General features: G+C 30.4%; 1 protein-coding gene across 3 annotated transcripts; it reads right to left on the reverse strand.

Annotated features, from left to right (window-relative positions):
• Positions 1 to 3,709: 3,709 nt before the first annotated feature.
• On the reverse strand, positions 3,710 to 9,106 carry LOC129882255 (transcription factor AS1). 3 transcript variants are annotated; one of them, XM_055956459.1, is made up of 2 exons: positions 8,860 to 9,106; positions 3,710 to 5,090 (listed from the first exon to the last, which is right to left on the reverse strand). In XM_055956459.1, exon 2 carries the CDS (start codon positions 5,038 to 5,040, stop codon positions 3,958 to 3,960), a length of 1,083 nt encoding a protein of 360 aa, XP_055812434.1. In that variant the 5' UTR covers positions 5,041 to 5,090; positions 8,860 to 9,106; the 3' UTR covers positions 3,710 to 3,957. The 3 variants fall into 3 exon arrangements, with proteins under 3 accessions (XP_055812434.1, XP_055812435.1, XP_055812436.1); XM_055956460.1 differs by lacking the exon at positions 8,860 to 9,106 and adding an exon at positions 8,536 to 8,632; XM_055956461.1 differs by lacking the exon at positions 8,860 to 9,106 and adding an exon at positions 7,583 to 7,640.
• Between the last annotated feature and the right edge of the window lie 16,745 nt (positions 9,107 to 25,851).

Here is a 25,851-nt window from a genome sequence, read left to right on the forward strand (position 1 = left end):
TTCTAGGGGTATCGAGAGGAATCTTTGGTGGTCGTCAAGGAGATTGGTGGTGGAATAGAGAAGTACTAGGCAAGGTGAAAGCTAAGAAGGTTGCCTATACGGAGTGGTTGGAGTTTGTGGATGAGGAGGAGAAGACTAGGCTTAAAGATATCTACATGAAGGCGAAGACGGAAGAGAAATAGGCGGTCACCAATGCTAAGACGACAACTTTTGAACGCCTATATGTCGAGTTAGGAAAAAAAGGTGGCGATAAGAGATTGTATAGGCTCGCCAAAGCGAGAGAGAGAAAAGCCCGCGACCTGAATCTAATAAATTGTATCAAGGACGAGGAAGGTAAAGTGTTAGTGGATGCGACATCTATCAAGAAAAGGTGGCAAGCTTACTTCCACAACAAATGAAAAAGAAGACAGAGATATTGTACTGGGTGATATGACGTACTCTCATAGTCTTCGAGACTTTGGGTATTGCAGGTGTTTTAGGGTTAAGGAGGTTAGACATGCTATTATCAGGATGAGGAGGGGGAGAGCGACCGGGCCCGATAAGATTCTGATAGACTTTTGGAAGAGCACTAACAAGGCAGGTTTAGAGTAGTTTACTAAGTTGTTTAATGTTATTTTAAAGACCGCTAAGATGTCCGATGAATAGAGGTGGAGTACTATGGTTCCATTGTAAAAGAACAAGGGTGATATTCAAAACTATAATAACTACATGGGTATCAAACTGCTAAGCCACACTATGAAGATTTGGGAGAGAGTGGTAAAGATGAGGGGTGAGTAGAGGAGTGTCAATTTCAGAGAATCAGTTCGGATTCATGCCGGGACAGTCAACTATTGAAACAATCCATCTTATGCGGAGGTTATAGGAGAAATTTAGAGAAAGAAAAAGGGATCTCCATATGGTATTCATTGACCTTGAAAAGGCCTGCGACAAAGTTCTGAGGGATGTTCTCTAGAGTTGTATGAAGGCTAAAGGTGACCCGATGGTGTATATTAGGACGATAAAGGACATATATGGTGGAGCCAAGACTCGGGTTAGGACTGTGGGATGTGATTCACAATATTTTACTATTGAGATGGAACTACATCAGGGATTTGTGCTGAGTTCTTTTCTTCTTGCCTTGGTGATGGATGAGCTGACACGGTCTATTCAGGAGGAGGTTCTATGGTGTATGCTATTTGCGGACGACATAACTCTAATTGACGAAGCTCGGGATAGAGTTAATGATAAGTTGAAGGTTTGGAGACAAACTCTGGAGTCCAAAGGGTTCAGATTGAGCAGAACCAAAACATAATACTTGGAGTGCAAATTTAGTATTGCGATGGATAAAGCAGGCATGGAAGTGAGGCTTGCCAATCAATCTATCCTAAGACAGAAAGCTTTAAATATCTTGTATCCATCATCCAGATTAGTGGGGACATCGATGATGATGTCACGCATTGCATTGGACAAGCGTGGATGAAATTGAGGCTTGCCTCTGGAGTCCTATATGATAAAAAAAATACCACCTAAACTTAAAGAGAAGTTCTACAGAATGGTGGTTAGATCGGCGTTGTTATATGGAGTGGAGTGCTAGACATTAAAGAACTCCCATGCTCTCGTGTGTCGTTTTAGGGTGGTTGTAGGTCTAGGCGTGCATGTATAGTTGTGTCGTTATTGCCTTTGATTATTACATTATTTTGCTATTGTTATTGTTCTTATCTTGTAAAATTTGCACCGCTTGTCGTTTTTGTCATTATACTATATATATTATTTTTCTCTCTTACTTGGGAATATGACTTTTGAGTTGAGAGTCTTTCGAAAACAGCCTCTTTATCTCCATGAGGTAGTGGTAAGGTTTGCGTACATCCTACCCTTCTCAGACCCCACTTGTGGGATTACATTGGGTATGTTGTTGTTTATAATAAATTTAGTATTTTCAAATCATTAGTAGTAATAATATGATTCATTTTATCCTCCGTTGAATAAAATTATAACTTATATTTTCTTTCCTCGTAAATTTTATTTTGAATTGTTGAGGTAATGTTCTTTTCATAAGAGTAATTTGAAGAAAAAATAGCAGAAAAGATAAATAACTGAAAAAAGAGGTTAATAATTTAATTTAACGAGGCATAGATTCCGTTAATATATATTTAAATTTGTGTAAAAAATGAATAAGAAACCAAACCTGATAACTATTTAAATACTTAAAGGTGTAAAATCGATAATGTATAGTTAAAGGACCAAACATGATAAATTTTTGAATAATGAAAGTACTAAATTCGGTAAGGTATAATTAACTAATTAAGGGACCATGCTAGACCTACTCTTATAGTTAAGGGACAATTTATGACATTTCTTTCTCATAAAATTGTGGCTTAAGTTATCAACAACCATCCAAAGTTGTCCGCATATTTCACTTAAACACCTGAATTTAGATTTGTACTTATTGAACACCCCTACCCCTTCAAATTTAAATCATTTGAACCTTTTTTTAACAATCAACAAAAAATATAAAGTGAGTGAAATACATTCACATGACATTTTGACAAATTAAATAATGATATGTGTTATTTGGGTCCAAAAAATTATTTTAAAATGTATTATAGAATAAAAGAAAAATAAAATTATTTTTTAAGTAAAAAAAAATAAAAAATCTGAAACTCACCCACCCCCCTCAAACACTTCCCCTGCAATCGGAGCACACAACCATCTCCTTTCCTCTTTTTTTTTTCTTCTTTCTTCTTTATACACACCAATCCTCCAACAAAGAGAAACAAATCCAAATGAAAGTCCATATATTTACGCAAATGTATATCAATTTGACATCAAACATTACATTAACAATAAAAAGATAAATTTGAATCACAAATTAACATGGTGAAAATGATAGTAACAATAATGGCAACGATGGTTGTAATGATGGTGAAAACATCCACGTACAAATTAATATGGGCAGAAATAATGGTGGTAAGAAAGATGGTAATGAGAATAGTAATGGAAAAAATTTAAAATCAACGCAGATATCTGCTCAAAAGAGTGACAAAAATGGCGAAGGGCAGCTAAATGACAGTGATGGCCAAAACAAGAACGATTGTGGCGGTAGCGGTGCTAGCAATTCTAACTACAATGAGGCAAAAAAAGACGCTGGTTATAGAGAAGGCTAAGTGTTTGGAGGAAAAAGAAAGGAAGAAGAAAGGTGTATGGTGGCAGCGGCGGCAGCGAACGAGTGATTATGATGGAGGAAGTTATGGCATAAAGGCCAGGAAGAAGAAAGTAAAAAAACTCTCAAAAAATGACTAATCTCAAATTCGGAAAGGTAGAGGTGTTCAAAATTTAAGTGTCTAAATAAATTATACAGACAACTCTTACCGCAGATGACTTAAATCTAAAATTATTATTTCTACTAAACACAGAGAAAGACGACTCAATATTTCATATATTAAATTGTGGACAAAATCAACATTAAAAATAAATGAAAGATTAGAGGAGGAGCAAAATGCACTTTTGCAAGCAAACATGAACTATTAGCACTCTATATCTCTTTCAATAACCAGAGATATCTAGCATATATCAAAACTCAGTTAAGTTCTCCACCTTAACGACAGAAAATAAGATTGATCAAATTCTATCGATTCATCCTTTCCACTAAGAAGGCATGCAGTCCAATGCAATGCCAATCAAATTATACTAGCACAAGAAATAGAGTAAGCAATATTTAATAAGATGTTACTTACTGAAAGATATAAGCACATTATGTTGTCGCGAAGTTGCAACAAATCCTTTGCAGATACAAAAAATACAAGTAGCAGGCTATTATAGAATTATCATATCAATGCATAAACGAAGACATAGAAAACCAAATAGAAGGTGGTGATCAAACAAAAAGTTTACAGTAAGAAAAGTTGTGGCAATGTGAAAGAACCATCTTAGGTGGCAAGGAAACACAAAAGAACTCATGGCTTAGCTTGCAGCTTTGCTTTAGCGGCCACCATTAGGTTCTGAGAGTCTTGATGATTGGCATCCCATCTGCTCAAGAAACTTAGCGAGGCGCAGGTGTTTGGAAGCCCATTGCTCTGCCAATTTCTGCTCCTTTGCTTCTGCATCCCTCCTTAAACCTGCTAGTTGCTCCTTGTATTCTGCTTCAATTCTGTCTAATGTTGCTTTCTGTTCTTCCCTCAGAGCTTTCATTTTTGCTTCAATTTCCTCCATCTTCTCCCTAACTTTGCTTGCTTTCTCTGATTCCAGTTGTAACTCCACCCTCCTTAACCTCCAAGCTGCTTCCTTCTTATGTGCAGTCCAAGTACGATGTCCTTCATCTAAATCCTTGCAGCATTCTGCAAGTTCAGTGATAAAGGGATTTTCTCCACAAGGAGCAACACCATGATGTGGAAAACTGCTCAAGATGAGGGGAGCATTTTCAGGTCCTCTATCTGTCTGTAGCCACGGAATGCCAGGCGTGGGTGTAGGTGGCACTGTTGAGGGGGAGAGACTTAAAGTCACAGATGGAGATGATGATCTGACAGTTGGAGCAGTTGAATTAGAAAGCCATGGAGGAAGAAGAGTTTGTGGTGTAGGAGTTGGTGCATCGGTATGGAGGAAACCTCCATTAGAAGTAGCCATATGTAAGCCAGGGACACTCCGCTCTTTCACAATCTTCTCTGCAAAGGTTTCAAGAATGTGGTCGTATTTTCCCTCGTCTAATGGATCAACAACCTTGTTGTTTTCTTTCTGCTCTCTCTGTTGCTTCTCTTTGAATACTTCCCACCACTTTCCTAATCTTTTAGCAGTTCGACCTGGTACTTCAGCTGCTATTTTCTTCCATTTGTTACCGTGTTTGGCCTGCAGTTGGATAACAAGACGCTGCTCCTCTTCAGTGAGTGATCCTTTTTTAATCCCTGGTTTGAGGTAGTTTTTCCACCTTTCTAAACAAGACTTAGCGTCCCTATTAAGGGGTGTGTTCATACGCTGTGATACAAGGTGCCATTCTTTTGGTCCATACTGTCTCACGTATGCCCGCAACAAAGCATCCTCTTCAGCTCGCCACCTTTGCCTCTCCCTCATTTCCAGGTGTAAACACCAGTTCCCATCGTCCCAAACTCCTCATAATTTACCTGAAAGAAAGATTAGCACCATTTTACTTTGAATGTTTAGCACCATTTTACTTTCAATACTAAAGTAGAGAGAATCAGCACCATATCTTAAGCACGCTATTGATCACGAAGAAAGTCTGATACATGAAAGTGCATCACATTTAAGGTAGTTACTGGCACAACATAGAAATAATACTAACTTGAAAGGTAAGTCATTACAGCGCCCACAAGTAAAATACCTTCCCAGAAACAAAATATTATACATTAGCACTTGAACAAAGGAAACTCGTGCAATGTTCCATTACTCGTGACTTTCCCCAGTCAAGAATACAACCGATTGATAGTATACAAAACTCAAACTGGTAAGACTTGAGAAAATATCATGAGAAATAGGAACGCAGTAAGTAGAAAAAATCCCTCAAGTTCACTAAATTATGCATGCATGATACTATACAAAACTCAAACTGGTAAGACTTGAGAAAATATCATCCGAAATAGAAACGCACCAAGTAGAAAATCCCTCAAGTTCACTAAATTATGCATACACTGAACAAGCTGTTAGGGTATCCTGTTACTAGCCAACCTCAAAAATAGAAGCAAAAAAAAAAAGAATATAAAATAAAACTGGAATTAGACAAGTCATAATAGGAGTGAGGCCAGGGTGAGTGAACAAGTATTCCCATGTGTTGGCACAAAGCAACGCACCATAAATCTTGGTAGACAGTTCATTAAAATAAGTTTTCCAAATTGATCAGTGAATATTGAGATGCAGCTTATCAAATATGCTGTGACTTAACTAATATGATTGTTCAAAGTTGAAAATAAAAAAAGGTAGTCCATATTAAATACTCCCTTTGACCCAATCTAAGCGACACTTTCATTTCTAGTCCGTCCAAAAAAAGAATGACAACTCTATATTTAGTAATAATAAACTTTAAAATGACTATGTTACTCTTAATGAGATAATTCATAAACATACAAATATCTGTCTTATTTTAAAGAACAAGTGTCAAAAGTCTTCACTTTATTTCTTAAACACCGTGGCCAATCAATCACGATCACATAAATTGTGATGGGGGAGTAACTCTTTTCCAACCTCATAGTTTAGGGGTATCCAGTCATAGTTTTCTAGAAAGAGCTGCTATGTCACTATGATATCCACTTCTCATGACCAGATCAATATTAAAAATGATATAAAGTTGAGTTTGCATTTCAAGAAACAAAATTAATCATATAGAATCAAGATAAGATTAGAAGAATATAGATTCACATTTAATTTTGTTCAGACCCTTCAGCACAGAGATCTTTACATAAATAGAGACCAGACTAGCGACATTTGAAGGTCACTGCTTCCAGATAAATGCAGAGAAGACGGTAAAGAAAAAACAAAAGCAACGTGTATGCACCCAAGTAGATCGACAGAAGCATGCTTACATAAATCATTTGATGCAATATCAATAATCATGTACAGCATACTTATATGATTGCACATATCATTAATAATCAGATAACCTCTAATTTGCACACGGCTACACTATGCAGATAAGCATTGAATAACAAGATTTTGCAAGCGCATACAATGCACATTAAGTAGATCACTAGATAAGTTTAGTTTCTCCCATAATAGAACTCAGCTGAATATGTTGATACAAATTAAACTTCCTTCGTCCTAGATTACTTAACTCATTTACATTTAGCTCAATTGCAAAAAAAAAAAAAAAAAAAAAACCTTTAAAGTACAGAAGTTTTCATGTACAAATATATTTACAAGACATCAAGCTCTGCAACAACCCTGAGACTACAACAACCACATAACAAGTGTAGTCCCACAAGTGGGATAGACCTTACCCCTATCTTTACCGCGGGGCAGAGAGGTTGTTTCCAATACACCCTCCCCGCTCAAAAAAGAAATTTTTGAAGCAAGGCAAAAAAAATAACAGAATAACAAGATACAAAGCAAGTGAAATGGCAGAAAGTACCACACTTAGACTAACAACAGAAATTCGGTGACTCATATCTTCAATATACTAAGATTGAGAATAAAACTAGCAAAAAATAGAAAACACAAAAAAGCTGGGAGCAGTTTATGCAAAAATGTAATTTGGTAGATATGTCAGAAAATGCAGTGATCGCAAATAGAAAGATTAAAGACCGACAATGTACAAACAATTCTTAATAATATCTGAGGTAAGAACAAACATGGTGGAGATTCAAGATTTTCCTAGTTATAGTTGAAGCCAGATTGTGCATAATGGCAGAAAGACAATGGAAATGCAGAGAATTACATATAAAAAGATAGATTGATTTATCTTCTCCACATATAGCATAAAAAGCCATACATATAAATGTAAGAACAAAAAGACACAATTCATTATAAAACAAGCATCTTTAGTAGATTTATCCACAAACAAGACCAACCCTGAAAAAAAGCTTACACACAACAAAGTAGGAAGCATCCATCATATCAATTTGATCACAAAACAAAAAAGGGAGCAAAACTTAAAGACACTTACAAGAAACCTCTTAAGAAGCCCAATTCTTGCTTCGATCCATGAGATCTTTTTCGAACAAAATGGGAAAGAAAAAATGGTAATGCAGAGACCACTACAACAAAAAGATGGATTCTTTATCTCAACTAGATATACATGTAAATACTTGAAAGAACAAGAAAACACCAATTCAGTAAAAATAAAAATAAAAACTTTATAGGATTATCCCACAACCAAAAGCCAGCCCTGAAAAGAACTATTTAACAAAACACACAACAAAGCGGGAAAAATTACCATAACAATAAAAGGGGACAACTTTAAGGGTTTCAAAAAATCTTACAAGAAACCTCTAAAGAATCTTAGCTCTTCGTTCGACTAATTTGGTCTCTTTTGTTGTTTTAAAGAAAATATAAGCAAAAAGAGTACGGATGAAGAGATCAGATTATGCAAAATGGAAGAGAAAAAAATGGTAATGCAGACACCACTACAGCAAAAAGATAGAATCGTTATCTCTATCACATATACCTATACATATTAATGCTTGTTAGAACAAGACACAATTCATGTAAAAAAAGAAAAAACAGCAACTTTATAAGATTTTCCCACAACAGAACACACAACAAATTTGGACAATAAATTACCCATCAAATCATTTTGATCACAGAACCAAAAAAGGAGACAACTTTAAAGAAGTTCGAAGAAACCTCTTAGGAATCCAGTTCTTAGCTCGACCCATTTGTCCTATCTTGTTGTTTTTCAAGAAAATATGAGCAAAAAGAGAAGATGCAGAGACCAAAATGTGCAAAATGGGAAATAAATAATAGTAATGCAGAAACCACTGCAGCAAAAAGATAGATTCTTTAATAAGATTATCCCACAACAGAACACATAACAAATTTGGAAAAATATCCATCAAATCATTTCGCTCACAGAACCAAAACAAAAGACAGCTTTAAGTAATTTACAAAAGAACTTACAAGAAATAACTTAGGCATCCCAGTTTTTAGCTCGACTCATATGATCTTTTTAGTTGTTTTAAAAGAAAATATGAGCAAAAAGAGAAGATGCAGAGACTATGGAAAATGGGAGAAAAATAATAGCAATGTAGAGACCACTACAGCAAAAAGATAGATTCTTTATCTCCACAAGTAAATGCTTGTTAGAACAAAAGCACACAATTCAGTGGGAAAAAAAAGTAAGCAACTTAATAAGATTATCCCACAACAAAATAGGAAAAATACCCATCAAATCATTTTGCTCACAGAACCAAAAAAGAAGACAACTTTAAGAGATTTACTTACAAGAAACAACTCAGGCATCCCAGTTTTTTGCTCTACCCATATGATCTTTTTTGTTGTTTTTTCAAGAAAATATGAGGAAAAAAGAGAAAAGATTGAAGGAGATAATGTGTTTTTAGCAAAAGAGCTAAATGAGGGAAGAAGAAAGATGAAACAGAAGAGGGGGGAATTGCAGGCTAATAAGAGAGAAAAAGGCTAAGGTATGGCCCTCCTTTAGGTGACGTGTATAGAGAATGTGATGACGAAGACGGCAATGGCGTCTTTAACCAGAAAGGTTATTTGTACACACGCACTATTATGCAAGGAGTATTGTACACCTTGTTGAGGGTAAAGTTGAAAAGTAAATACAACAACAACAACAACCCAGTGAAATCCCACATCGTGGGGTCTGGAAAGTTGAAAAGTAAATAAGAGTGAAAAATTCATAAAAACAAAACTAAGACAACCTCAATTCAATTATCAATTAGGGATTTTATTTAATTAATAAAAACGTTCAATCCATACAAGAAAAAACTAATTTATATGAGATATATTCTTTCTAAAGCTTTTGATATAAAAGAAGAAGATGCTTCCAATACATAAAGTTGATTTGTATCTAAATATAATACATATGGTGATTATATTCAACAGAAAATGAAAAAATAATTGATATAATTTAATCAACTTTAAGATATATATATATTTTATTTTATTTTACAAAATAAGAATATTATTGATAAAATAATATGAGTATAAATTTATTTGTTCTTTTGATTCTTTTTTTTTGGATTTTCTCATTGATTCAAGAGTCGTTTGTGACGTATCTCTCGAACTAGTTAGGATGATTTTTGATTTGATCTTCATCGTGATTCGAGGATCGTTAGTGATGTATTTCTCGAACTAGCTAGAATGATTTGAACTTTATTTCCGTGAAAAAATTTGTGAATCTTTTTGAAGTACTTGATTATCAAAAAAAAATTGACATATTTTAATCTCTTTATAAATATTTTATGATTTTGTAGAATTTTTGAGATTTTTTAAGATATATTTTAATTCACAAATAAGGATAGTTTAGATAATAAAATGGAACAGTTGATAACAGTTGATATTGTACTTTTTACCATATAATCTTTTCTTTTTTCTACTAGGGATCAAAACAATATCATAAGTTTTTCTTGAGAAAAATATAGTGTGATTTGATAAAAATAAAAGTAAACCTAAGAAAGAAAGATTTTGAATTTTTCTTATTAGGTGGTGCACGGATCAATTTGATGGAAATATTTGTCTGCTTTCGTGGGAGCAACAAATTTCATTTTGAAAATTAATTTCAATTAAATAATAGAATAATAATAAGTAAAAGAGAGTCGGTAAATTAAAACCAACAATTTTTTTTATGATCTAAAAGCATTTAAGCTCTTAAATTCATAATTCAATTTTAAGTTTAAGATAAAATATTCAAAGTTTAAGCTCAAGGACAAAGTATGAAATCAAGATTCAAAGAGTACAAGATCAAATCATATAATTGTGTTATTTGAATTCAAGATCATCATTCATTGTGATAATTCTACAAATTTAAGCATAGCAAATGAAAAAAAAAATCACTTTTACAATTATTATTAAAAAATTTGAATTCTAATATCACACAACTTCTGCCTCTTCTAAAAATGTATGTTAGGCTAAGTGTGTAGCTTGATTAATGGTTCATTATATTAGGTTGTATTTTAGTTGTTATGCATTTTATAATTAATATATGTATAAATTATTTTAGAATTATGTATTACTTTCTGCGACATACACTGAAAATGGAATAACAAAATTTTGCCTAATTAATTCTTACATTATTAATATTACATAACTAAAAGAGATGTTTAGTTATTGATTAATGTCATGCAAGTATTATTCTTATTAGAGTTATATGCTAAATTTTATAATAATATCAAATATTTATTAGTAATATTAGTTTTAATATGAATGAATAATTAATACATTCTTTATTGAAATAGTAGCTTTTATAGTTTAGTTTTTGCAGAAAATACAGACCTCTAGTGCAGAAAATGGGTTCATAATTGAAATATTAGTCTGTTTATAGAGTAGTTTTTAGACTGTATTTCCTAGTTTGTGATGTTCAAGAATCTTTCTTTATCAGAACTAGACAAACTCACATGACCCCTTTGCCATGAGAATTTTCATTTTATTTAAAATTAATGTTTGATCATAAAAATATTAAATATCACTTAAAATAAAAACACTCAAAATTTTATTTTCATTTTTTAATTTTTATTTTATTTCATAGTTTTTTTTTTTTTTTTGAGATTTCTCACTCAGTATCCGAAGTCTATTGAGCTCCGACTAAATTCAGATCGCGCACTATATGGACCATTCAGGATAGCGCTTCCAACAAAAAAAAATCCAACCTCAAAACTCAAATCTTAAATCTCCGATTAAAGATTAAACAGTCTGATCACTGCAACATAATTCATATTCATATTATATTTTATTTTATAGTCAAACACTCACATAATATGATTGAATTCAAGTAAAAATAATTTTAAAAAAATGTTTTTGGGTTATAAAGAATCATAATATGCAATAATGTCAAGTAAGGGGACAGACAGTAGTACTGATTAGCATCTGCCTAGTTCTTTGAAACTATCATCATCAAAAGTCTTGCATTTATTTTTATTATTATTATTATTATTGCTTTTTGAGAGGTGGGAATAAACTGTTTTGATTTTTCTTGTTTCTAACTTTATTATTTATGAGATCTTTTAACTATTTTCCTGATAAACCTGCTTCCTACTTGAAGTGACTATACTCTTTACTGCCACCTCTTTAACCCTACTTGGAAAAAAAAAAGGAGTAGCATCACAGTATCACCTTGATACTAGTGCCTTTTTTTAAAAAAAATAAAAACTTTAACTTGTTTTTTTGAAAAGAGAAATATTGAAAATACATCATAATTGTACTTGAACTATTAATATATTTAAAATATCTTTTTAATTATCTAATTGAACATAAATACACTGTTGATCTTACAATATAAGTAAAATACATTTCTAAATTCTCGTCTAATTTAAGAGTGTTTTTAATATGTTCTACGCTTTTTATTAAGAGCTTCGTGCTTCTGTAAGAGTTTGAGATCACTTATTATGTCACGTGGTAGATTAGGGTATTTTTACGTTTAGTTAGTAAAATAGAGGGTGTTTTTAAACCAGTCAATAATTCGAGGATGAAACTAATAATTTGCGCCAAGTTGAAAGGTTGTCAATACTTTTCTCATTTTTGGAAGGTTATATTCTTCTAAAGATTTTAGTTTCATTTTACTAATGTAAAAAAAATAAATTAATACGTATATATGAATAACTTAACCTTATATAACTAATCACTACATAAAAAAATACATAATTTTTTTTGATAACCAACAATTTATGTATTATTAATATTTGTATAAGTATAATCAACTATTAAATGATCCCTAACAATATATGCAGTGTAATCTCATTAATAAATTTAAGATAGAATAGAATATACAAAAATCTGATCTCTTTCTTCGTGGAATAGAGATGTTTTTAAATACAGAAAAATATTATTCTTTTTTGATAAATTGGAACATGAGGAATAGCTTTTTTACAAGTATTGAAGCTTAATTTTTTATGTCTTTGATTGATAATTAATTAAAAGTACTATTATATGAATTTGTATTATGTATGGGCTGTAAAAAAAATGACGATAAAATAAGACAATAGGAAATTTGTATGTTTGTATCTCTGGTCATCATTAGTTACGGGACTTACGAGGAATGAAATGACAACTAGCTATAGCCTTTGGGACCAGAAAGCCTAATTTATTTTTCGAATATTTCCTTAAAAGGGAATACAAATATTCGAAAAAAATAATATGATTTTACATTTACCTCAAGAAATCAAAAAAATTATAAAAATATATTACTAAGTTGTATTTACTCTAGCTATTAGATTTTATATTTTATTCAATAGGAAGGTCGTCTGGTTGAAAATAAGTTATTTCGAAATTAATTATTCTGAGATAAGTTATCATGAATAAGTTATTCCATCATATATATAAGATAACTTATTTCATTATTAAGGTATATAAAATATGAGAAAAATAATCTCAGGACTATTTAATACTTCCAACCAAATAAAGAATGAAATAGTCCTGCATTTTATGTATGGATTATTATACCTATCAAACGACTCCTTACAGTTCTGGTTCCTCTCAATGAGGTTTTTTTTGTGTTATTTTCATCATCTTAATTAATATCGCTCGTTTTTAAAAAAAATTAATTTGTTCAAACAAAGAATATCATATTTATTTAATAATAACATACTCAATATAATTTACAAATAAAAAATTAATTTGTTCAAACAAAGAAAATCAAGACGAAGAATTACGACAATATCACCTTTTTATTATTAAAATTTATTTATCTATAAAAAAATTTCTCTTTAATAAAAAGATTTTATATAAAAAAAAAGGGCAGTCCAGTACACTTAAGCTTCCGCTATGCCTAAGATCCGGAGAAAGGCCCGACCACAAGGGTCTATTGTACGCAGTCTTACCTTGCATTTCTGCGAGAAGCTGTTTTCAAGTCTTGAACCCATGACCTCCTGATCACATAGCAGCAACTTTACTCCAACACTCCCATTCAACAACAAAAAAAGATTTTATATAACTACAGAATTTATTTTTTAAAACAAAAAAAAAATCTTTTTTTTTAAGGAGGGAGTGGGGGTAAAAATGGGGTTGGGGTGGGTGAGGGTAGAGTGACAGGGACTGTAGTCCGGGTTTCCCGGCATAAGGAGACGAAGATTGAAAGAGACAGGACTTGACTGCCCTCTTTCTTCTCTATGGCATTTGTCAGTGATACGTTACATCTCTTCTTTTTCCCCTTCCCTACCCCCTTTACCCCTATCTCTACTATTACACAAAACAAACTACACTTTTTTTTTTGAGATCGGTTCTCTTTTAATTAGAAGTTTCAAATTTAAATTTTAAATATAAAAACAATTTAGTTAAAAGTGTTTTTTTCCGAATAAGGTCTTATACAGTATCAATTTAAAATAATTAAACTTTAATGCAAATATAAAATATTATCTGAAAAGTTAATAAGAAAGAAAACAAACTACACTCCACCAATAACTTTTTTTCTAATTCTTATTTCACCCCTCCTCTTACTCCATATTCACTAACACTTGCCCTTTGAAACATTTCAGATCTTTAATATTCAGCAACTCTTTAACTTCAATATTTTAGTGATATATATATATATATATATATATATAAAAGAAGACAAGATTAAGAATATTGTGATATATATGAGATCCAAAAATATGTTACTTTTTCATCAATATATCATGGATGAGCCTAATAGTTGTGTGTATCTGGATTTTCTACTTTTTCAAATTATGTATCAAGATAAATAAATTAAAATAGAAGTAGTATTATGTTATATATTAATTAAGGATGTGGTTGGATGGTGAGTATTGTTTGATCATTTAATTAAAGATTTTTAATTTGAATTATGAAAACAAAATTATTTTTTGTAAAAAATCTTACCTCCTAAAATATAACTTTTCTAATACAAATTCAAATTAATCGACTAGAAAAATCAATAAATGAAAAGATACTTATTATGTGTTTAATAATCTTTTGTACCTCCTCATTTCACCATCAAAATTTCCGTGGTGGAGATTTTTAAATCCGTGACCCACCAAGTTTAAGTGCTACTATACAAAATGAAATACAATTAATATTTCAATAATTCACTTTCAAACGATTTTTTCTAACAAGAGAAAAGGGGTTTAGTAAAAAAGAGAAAAAGGGAGGGTAGTTTTGGAAAGTGGGGGAAAACGATGTAGACAAGTCAAAGGAATTGTAAAATTTAGGGAGATCCTCCCTCTAAACTCAGTGTGGAGCCCATAGTCAGATAATAGGCCCCACTACCCCTCTCCATTCTGAAAAGGAAAACGGGATGGCCTTTGCGGTAGGAATTCAAGCATCTCCTCATCCCTTCGTAATATGAGTGTATTTGAATGAACTTATTTTAAATAATTTATAAGTTGAAAATTATTTATAAATTAAAAATTAATAAATAGGTGCAGTCTAACTTGTTTTTTACTTATAAATTGTTTTCAACTTATAAGTTGCTTAAAATTAGTCTATTCAAACAAATTCAATTATTTATTGTAGCTTATTTTAAGTATAAAATGACTTTAATTAACCAGTCAAATACTCAAAAAACTGAAAACAACTTACAAGTCAATTTAAACGGGCTCTATGCTCACATTAATGAGACTGTTTCATTTTTAATTAAATATTTTTAATTCGAATTTTGAATATGAATTTTTTTTGTTGAGAGTGTTATCTCTAAATATACTTTTGTAGTAAGTAATTCAAATTTAGTTAGAGCTTTAATGCGTAAAACCCCCCCAAAAAAAAAATTCTTCCATTAGATAGGTTAATTTGGATTCATATTGGAGAGGGTTTTTTTGGGAATAAAGTTTCATGCAAAAAAAAATATTAGTATCTAAAACACAACGTCAAAACCTTTAATTAAACAAAAGAACAATCTCATCCACAATATATAATGGTAGTGATTATCATCTAACTATTCTACTCTCACTTGTCCCCCTGCTAGTAAACCAATGGACCCAAACAAAAGTTATGGGGATTCATGAATTGCATATATACACTTCATTAGATTTTAATCCCTCTCCAAAAAAATAAATAAATTATGGGGTGGTTTGGTTTCAATAAGTTATATTGTTCCAACCAAAAGAAAAAAGTTATATTGCATTGTGGTTCAGCCAAAAAAAAAAAGAAGTAGTTATATTGTGATTGTAATTTGAGAATTATAATATTGGTACTATTAAAGATATATCTTTATTGATATATATTTGATTTATTCAAATTAAACATGAAATATACGGTGTACAGTATAAATATATGTTTGTGTGTTATCCTCAAAGCATTGAAAAAGACAGAAAACTTGCCCAGTGAGAGTCTTACAATGGATAAAAGGGTACTTTTATTTTAATACAATTGTTATTTAAAGAATAAGATTATTATTATTATTATTATTATTATATTGAACAATCCCCACATGTTTATACCCAAAATAAAGAATTCATTTAAATGCAGGATAAATAATCTTCATTTTATTCTAAAATTATTAACTTTTATCCCTGTAACCAAATGATCCCTAATTATGTAAACCTTTGAGAATTTTTTCCAAGTGCTTTAGCTTAAACTTTGTCCAGTACTTCAGTTTTTATCTTATTTTTTATATGCTTTATTTGATCAATGGTCTATTAAAAACAATTTCTTTTATTTTCACAAATATAGGAATAAGGTTGCATGTTATACACCAACCTTTTAAGTAACTGAATATGTTATTGTTGTAGCATTTTAAATTTTTTCTACAATATTTTATTGGTATAATACATTAATATGCCATTTAACTTGAATTCAGATTACAACTATGCCTTTCAACTTTGGGTGTGCACAATTCAGAACTTAAACTTGTATAAAATTGAACAAGTAGACACACACATCCTACGTGACATAATACACGTAGGATGCTATATATGATACAAAATTGTTAGGTAGGATGTCACGTAGGATAAATATATCTATTTGTTCAATTTTGTATAAGTTTAAGTGTCTACTTCTACATACCCAAAGTTAGAGGACATATATATCAGTTGAGACCAAGTTAAAAGACACGTTTATGTATTATGCATATTTTATTTTCATGCTTATATTAAATATGTTTTACTTGACCAAAGATCTATCGAAAATAATTTATTTACCTTTACAAAGATAGAAATAAGACTATGTATATATCAATCTTTTCAAACCTCGCTCATAGAATATTAAAATTACATCTTAAAATTTTGCTATGATGTTACAGAGTTCAACTTTGAATTTTTTATTTTATTGTTTTCAATAGGATTATTCATTATATTATTGTGTACAACTTGTTAGCAATTCTATTTGTGCAAGCTATGTTGTCTACACCAATTTGGACTTGGTGTTGGGGCATCACTCTCTGGCTTTTGGGTATCATATCAAGGGTGGAACTTGGAACAGTTACTTAAAAAAGTATTTCGACAAACAAACGTGTTTGAATAATTGTTTTCAACATTTTTTGTTTTATTTGTAGATTTTCCAATAAAGGATCTCCTTATTGCCTAATATCTTTTTTTAAAAAGATTGTTTAAAATAGACGTAACTAATATGCAATCCACAAAAGGAGCTGAGGCAGAGTTTCTATTACGGATTCAGTCAAATTCAATAGTTTTGATTCAAATTAATACTTGTTTAAAAATATACATTGAGTGTATGCAAATTATTAAAGATCTTCCTTTGCTCCAGTCGGTTGGATTAACCAATGTACCCATGTATAAGACCCTTTTCTGAAAGAGGTTGAATAATTCTTCTCCCTTAAAACTCGACACTCTGAAGGACTAGAATCCTGAATTTAAAAACTTCAAATTGTGAGTTTGGTTGCTCTGTTTCAGAGTTAATCTAGTCATCCCAATTTACTGATTATCTTATATTATGCCCCTATCTTATATTGTCTATACTCAATATGAACTTCAGTCTTGAACATACAAGGGAGGAATTATGTTAGAGTCTCACATTCGCGTGTGTGATGAGAAGATTGGACTCCTTTATATGGTCTCGACAATCGTTATTTCTTAAGCTAAACTTTCAAGATTGACTTTGAATCAGATTCAAAGTTCATTTCTTTATAATTTAGAGCATTTTGTTGAGATAATTAATTTTTAACTTTTAATCATAAATTTCAAATTCAAGCTTTAAAAATAATTTATTTTCTTAATTTGCATTTTTATTCAATATAAATCCAAATCAATTTCGTAAGTAAAGTTTGGATATCAAATTTCCAAATTTTTTAAAAAGATTGTGTTTGCAATGAGGCCAAAGAAGCACGTCAAAAGTGTAGGGTGGCATGTGTTGTATGCTGTAGAAGTGACAGAGGAAAAAAGAGAAAAAGATAAGACACAAATGACAATGCAATAGCATATCAGCCCACCAAGTAGAGAAATTATTACTATTACTATTGAAAATACAGTACAAGGAAAGAAAAGCCTGCACATCTTATGGGGATCTGCAAATTAATAAGCCAAAGGTCCCCCCCATTAACATTTCTCTTCTCTCTTTTGTACTATATCACCATAATTATTTTAAAATCTGATTAATTTAAATTTTCATATATAAATCTCACTATTAGGATATTATTTAATATCAGAAGTGATTTCATTTCTCATAAATATTTTACTATTTTTATGTATTATTTTTATGATATTAAATTTAGATTAAAATTTTAATTTTTTTATAAATTATTTTTCTTTACTTGAATTTTTTAAAATAAATTTATGTTAATTCTATTATAAATTTGAATTGAATATAAGTACAATTAACCTTCACAAATACTAAATATGCAAAAATTTAAATTAATGGGCAAATAATATAATGTACTTTAGAATTATCGAAAATAATAAACATTCATATAGAACTTAAAATAAAATTTTCAATTGTGTAATATTTATTTAATTATATTTCGTTAGTGATGTCACTTTTATTTGTGTTATCCATTATTATATATAATATGTAATATTTGCTAGCCATTTATATTATTTAAAAAATTATAATATAAAATAATTTTATATTAGACGACTATAATTTGAAACAATATAAAAATTATATATAGTGAATGTTTTAGAAAGAATTTTGTTTTATGAAATAAAAAAATATAAATGAAATAAAAAATAATAATATAATAATAAAAAAAAAAAACTTTTTAATGTAAAATTTGGTGCAGGAGTTGATTTATACTAAATTTGATGTTTGAGTTGGAGATGACCACACAAATTCAATACCTTTAGTTAAGGATATCACAGTCTTAAATAGTTTTTTCTCCTTTCAAATAAAAACAAAACAAACACTATTAAGAAGTGGGGAAAATCAGTCAGTCCCATTTCAAATAAGAACAAAAACAATTAAGAAGTAGGGGAAATTATTAGTCCCTCCAACCATGAACTACCTTAGCTTTTTTGAAATAGATACTAAGATATAATATCCAAATAAAATATGTACATGTGTGAAATAGTTTAGTTTAATTCGGATATTATAAAAAAATATTTTTAGAATTAAGTTATTTATATGATAAAGATTTAAATTATATGTATTGATAGTCAGAGTTGGATTAAGATTCGAAGTTTATGTGTTTTGGATTCTAATTTTTTAAGTTATTGAGTTCTAAATTAATAATACGTATATATTCAATGGATTTTAAAGATAATTATAAGATAATTTTAGAATTTGAATCAAATTTACTGAAATTCGATTGAACCCCATCGGATACTCTAGCTCGCCCCTATTAATAGTGGTAAAACTTTTTTATACTATTAGTGTAATTCGATCAATTATAGATGAACATTACTTCGAAGTGTTACCTACATATTTAGGGAAAATTAATAATTTTTACTCGTATTATGTATATGTGTTAAAATATTTATTAAATATTTATTTGTGAACATATTTATTATTATTGTATATTAATTAAGATGATAATAGAAATTAATAAATTTCAATTACTGAATCCACTCAAATCACAATATCAAACTTATTAGGGGTAGTTATCTGTTAATTAAATATTAATTGATAACGTGATAAAAATAATAACTAACTTACTATTACACCTTGAACTACATTTTTAATTATATTAAAAAAATTCATCGTGTATACCTACAATAATATATATGAAGTGTAATCATACAAATGAGGTATGAGAAGGATGGTGTGTATTCAATATGCTCTTACCTTATGAAGATAGAATAATTATTTTTCATAAATCATCGTCTCCAATAACATATCAAAAACAAATATGGAAAAAAAATATAGTATCAAAAAACCATGTAAAAAATAAAAGAAAACGATAACAACAACAAATTAACCTACGAAACAAGTGAAACTCCAACAACTAAAATTTAATAGACGTACTATAAGAGGGAAGATTAACAATTAATGAAAATAACTTAATATTTATTTGGGTTAATTACACCCAGTAGCCATTGTAAATTTGTTTACAAATAAACTGGCCATGATATTTTGTCTTACCAAAAAAATAGCTAATGGCCACTCGACTGTGCAAATGTTTCTTCGGCCATTTGGCGATTTGTTTTCTTATCTAAAAATAAAAATAAAAATTGTTGTCTTATTTAAAGAAAAAAAATATCGTCGACTTAATTTATTTTTTTGCCCTTTTTTTATTTTTTTATTTTATAATTGTTTCACTTCTTTTATGGAAAAAATAAATATTTATGTCCTTTTATTTTTTTGTTTATTCTCTTATTTATTAAGATGAAAATGCATAATAGTCAAATAAATATCCATACATTACATAATTATTTATATAATATCTATACATGATTATACATATTTATACAATATCAATATATTACATAGACACTACATAGTTATTTATACATCATACGTACATATTTATACAATACCGATATATTACATATACACTACATAATTATTTGTATATTATATATACATGTTTATATACTATTTATACAATATTGATACATATTTATATATGATTTATACAATATCGATACATTATATATACACTACATAATTGTTTGTATATAATATATACATGTTTTTACACCAATTATACAATATTGATAGATGAAATTTTTTTTGTAAAAAAAGAGGAATTTTTTTATTTAAAAAAAACAGCAAACTAATTTTTATTTTTATTTTAAAAAAAATCAATACTGCAAAGGAAAAATGAAAAAGAAAAAAAAAGGAAGCAAAAAAACACCTAATGGCCTTGGGCCAAATTGAGCCTTGTAATGTTCATGGACCTCTTTTTGGCTATTTTGTGTGTAAATAAAATATGAAAAAATTATCAGGAGAACACTTTTTAATAAATAATTATTGATTTTAACGATACTTTTTATTTATTACCATCTATAATAATACATAACAATATTATGATATATTTGCTATGTATTAAAGATGAATTATGCATGCAATATAAATGTATTATAAGTGTTTTGAAATAAATTATACTTATTTGGTAAGAAATTGACACAATGTATTATAAGTGTATTAAAGTGTGTGATAAATATATTATCTATGAATAAAACTTGTATTATATGAGTTTTATAAATTATTCTCGCTAATATGTATTAAAATTGTATTATAAGTGTCCAGTAAAAAAAATATTATTGCTATAAATAATAAATATTTTTTTAATATAGTATATTTATGTAAGTTACCCATAAAACATGTTTATATTTATTGTAAACTAATTAGTTTATTGTATATATTTGAAATTGTCTCTGTTTATTTTACAACTTGGTCCATTATTACTACTTCAACATGAATAATTCACTCACTAAGTTGGCTCTTGGACAACATTTGGTTGAAGTTGAAAAAGACAAAGTATTTGAAGATGAAATTAAAAAACATTACTTAGAAGTTTGTTGTGTTTGGACATAAATTTAACTCATAAAAAAATGAAGATTTGTAAGAGAAAATCGTTATTGCACTTGAAATATTCCTCAAACCAGTCTTACAATATTAAATTTTCTAGCTCAAATTAAAATAATGAATCAAATCATTTAACGGATTAACAAATAATATTTTAATTAAGCTATAACTGAAATAGATTTATTCACTTGTAATAATAAACCAAATCATATAATCGATTAACAAATAATATTGGGTTGTGGTAGTTCATATACCAATTGAACCAAATAGAATTGTTCACTTGTAATACTAAGTAATAAATATTCAATATGTGGAGGGGAAAAAACTTTAAAAGTTATGAATCTATACCGTTCGGCCAATTAATTCATTTATACGGTCAAATTACGCATAACATATATATTATTAGTGTATATATATGTATACGATATGTATATTTAGTATAAAATATATATAATTTATATATTTTGTACATATTTTATAAATTAGATGACGGAATGTTTCACGTCCGTAGCTATTCCAATAAAAGATCTACTGAAAGAAGACTAAAACCAGAAGTAAAAAACACTTTTACGAAAAATCATTACATTCATTATAATTTAACTTGAGAAAGCATAACCCCAAGAAATTTTATATAGAACTTAGTTAGATTATGAGTTAGCATATTTTATTTTCGAAGGATATATATAAATTTGATATTTTCGAAAAAACTCATCAATCTCCATGTATTCTCGCAAATGGTATCTATCTCACAAGCATTTTTTTTGTAATATTTGTACTACACTCTTTGCGTCTGATAGTATATGAATCATTGACCAATTATTTTGTAATATTCTTTTTAGTGCCTGTCGAATTGTTAGTGCTACGGCGTTTATGTTTTTCCCTACAATTTGAATATGGGTACCAAAGACATGAAGAAAATGACCACAACTCTCTACAGTCGTCGTCAATATTTCAATTTTTACCTTTTTCCTTTTCAGTTGTAAACTGTATTTGTGGAAATAACAATCTCATCTTGTGCAATAGTAATATCTTCATCATGAATCCTATTAGATATTGAAGTTAAACCAGATGAAACTAACGAAGCACTATCATATTCACGTAAATGATATAAAGACTTATTAATTGTGTCATTGATTCATATATATCATTGTTAAAACATAAATAACTCCTAGCTTTTCATATTTGCCACAAGAAAAAACACTTAATCGCATTAGCTCAAAGGCATTTGGGTATTGACATGTATCGATAAATAATTCATTTTATCACCTTGCAAAAACACTAATCTTTTCTAAATAAAGCCAGTTTATAGAAAATAATGTTCACATTAACTGAGCTTTCAGACACCCAAAAAACATATGATCATTTTTTTTTTAAACCGCATATCATGCAAACATTTGAATCAATCTCTTAAAAATGTGCATTAACATGTAAACTATGATATTTTAACTCGTATTAGTTAAAATTAATGTGAGAATATATATAACTAGTAGTCATAACTAAATGATACTATTATATTTAACACACATCATACATTTATTAATCTATTAATTATAAACATGACATACAAAAATGAGTTTCATATTATTATATTCATTTTGACATTTTAATAATCTATAAATGTGAAATTTTGCTAGAATTTCAAACTCCATGAACGATTCTTGGAGTACCAATCTTTATCAGTTTAAATTTCAGAAATGTTTTATGCAATTCAAATTCCAGGAATTTTTCTTTGGAGTTTTTTCGTATTTTAACTAGAATTATTTTCTTTATATTTTGTGGCTGCATTAAAAAGCGGTTAAACATTGAATAATATTAAAACTATGGCTAAAATTGAAAATTTCTTCCTGTTTTAATTGCTGAAGGCCTTAACTGGGCCGATAAGACTACGCATGAAGACATTTTACCCCTTCAGCCCGTTACGTTTTCCTATAAGAAGTTTTCATAAATGGACACACGTGGAAATTTCATTAGTTTTTAAGCTAATTACTTAGATACACTGTAGTTTATAATATTACGAATCTTATCAAATTTTGGTGCATTCAGATACATCAAAAAGTGTCCAGATACATATTTCTCGGGATATATGAGGTCAAAATTAGGTGTAATTTATTCTAGATATACTGTATCCAAATGAATTCACATGTATTTGGGATACATAGACAAATCTCGCTTGCCTTCCTCACATCTTGCTAACCACTCTTTTTTATATTTGGTCTTTCAGATACATGCAAATCACACCAGATATATACATATACATGTATCTAGTGTGTATCTAATATGATACACATGTATCTGAGATACATGACTATCTCGCTCGCCTCTCTCTCCACCTCTCTCGCTTATCTCTCTATTTTTAGTGTATTTGGTAGAAATAATATATGTATCTAGATGTACATTCCTCGATATATGGTAGAAAAATCTTAATTAATGATAAGATATATAACTATTTGAAAGTATAGATAAAATTAATACATATGGTATGGATGTATGTCTAATAATGTAGTTTGTCCTTTCATAAATAGGTTTGTTTTTGCAAAATGTAGCAGTATTTTTTCTTAAAAAAATGTAATAAAATACACAATATAGTTTTTGATTGTAATTATATATGTACATATGTGTGGCCAATTGTATATGTATGTATGGTTTTCAAAAAAGAATATGGATATATGTGTGTATGTATGTGAAGACGTCGACTATAAGTATGATCAACTAGATCACAAAAGTTTTCAAACTGTATATACACAACATTGGCCAACTGTATGAGAATTATTTTCATAGGATTTTTCTCTAATAAGATTTTAACAAGACATTATCTATTAATAAATATACAAGGTACAACAACAACAACAACAACAACAAACCCAGTATAATCCCATAATGTAGGGTCTGGGGAGGGTAGAGTGTACGTAGACCTAACCCCCACCTTGAAAGGTAGGGCGGCTGTTTCCGAAAGACCTTCGGCTTTAAGAGAGGACAAGATAAAAGGTCAGATAGGGGCAAACATATAGAAAACAAGATGAAAACAGGAATAGCAAAAGGGAAAGTCATGGTAGAGTGGTACGGGAAGAAAGAGGCATAACTACAATAAATAAATAAATAAATAAGATAAGATAAGATAGATAAGACAGTCAAAGTACAACGACGCCACAACTATAAACAACAATACAATGCAGAAATCAAAAGGCAATAAACAATGGGCAGAACTACAACTACTATGGTGCAAAAGATGAATCACTTAGCCTTTAATCCTAATTTGAGTCCTCCACAAAGGAAATTATAGTGCGCTAATGCGCCTACTAGTAGGGTAGGATAACGCGACTATGTACTAGCCTTCTACCCGAATGCGGGTCCTCCACACACTCCTATCTAAGGTCATGTCCTCGGTAAGCTGTAACTGCGCCATGTCTTGTCTAATCACCTCTCCCCAATATTTCTTCGGCCTAACCCTACCTCTTCTGAAGCCATCCATGGCCAACCTCTCACACCTCCTCACTGGGGCATCCGTGTCTCTCCTCTTCACATGCCCAAACCACCTAAGTCGCATTTCCCGCATCTTGTCTTCCACTGAGGCCACTCCTACCTTATCCCGAATAGCCTCGTTTCTAATCCTGTCGCTCCTGGTATGCCCCCACATCCATCTCAACATTCTCATCTCGGCTACTTTCATCTTTTGGACGTGAGAGACCTTAATTGGCCAACACTCCACCCCATATAACATAGTCGGTCTAACAACCACTTTGTAGAACTTGCTCTTAAGTTGTGGTGGCACCTTCTTGTCACAGAGCACCCCGGAAGTGAGCCTCCATTTCATCCACCCTGCCCCAATATGATGTGTGACATCGTCGTCAATCTCCCCGCTGCCTTGCATGATAGACCCCAGGTACTTGAAACTACCTTTCTTTTGGATAGCCTGGTCACCAAGCATAACTTTCGCGCCAACCTCATGGGGTGTCTCACTGAACTTGCACTCTAAGTACTCTGTCTTGGTCCTACTCAGCTTAAACCCTTTAGACTCCAGGGTGTGTCTTCAATCCTCCAGCTTAGTGTTAACTCCGCTACGAGTCTCATCGATCAGGACTATATCGTCCGCAAAAAGCATACACCATGGCACCTCACCTTGAATTTGTCGCGTCAATACATCTATCACCAAGGCAAATAAAAATGGACTAAGGGCTGATCCTTGATGTAACCCCATCACAACTGGGAAGTGCTCTGAGTCTCCTCCTACTGTCCTTACCCTGGTTTTGGCGCCCTCGTACATATCCTTGATCACTCTAATGTACGCCACCGGTACACCTTTAGCCTCCAAACATCTCTATAGTATTTCTCGTGGAACTTTATCATAAGCCTTTTCTAGATCAATGAATACCATATGCAAGTCTCTCTTTCTCTCTCTATACCGCTCCACCAGTCTCTTCATAAGATGGATAGCTTCAGTAGTTGAGCGTCCCGGCATAAATC

The sequence above is a fragment of the Solanum dulcamara genome, chromosome 3 (genome assembly GCF_947179165.1).
Source record: "Solanum dulcamara chromosome 3, daSolDulc1.2, whole genome shotgun sequence".
In the NCBI taxonomy this organism is placed as follows: domain Eukaryota; kingdom Viridiplantae; phylum Streptophyta; class Magnoliopsida; order Solanales; family Solanaceae; genus Solanum; species Solanum dulcamara.

Excerpts from the sequence above, each read along its gene's own strand:
- LOC129882255 (XM_055956459.1), bottom strand. The coding sequence starts at position 5,040 with ATGAGGGAGAGGCAAAGGTGGCGAGCTGAAGAGGATGCTTTGTTGCGG.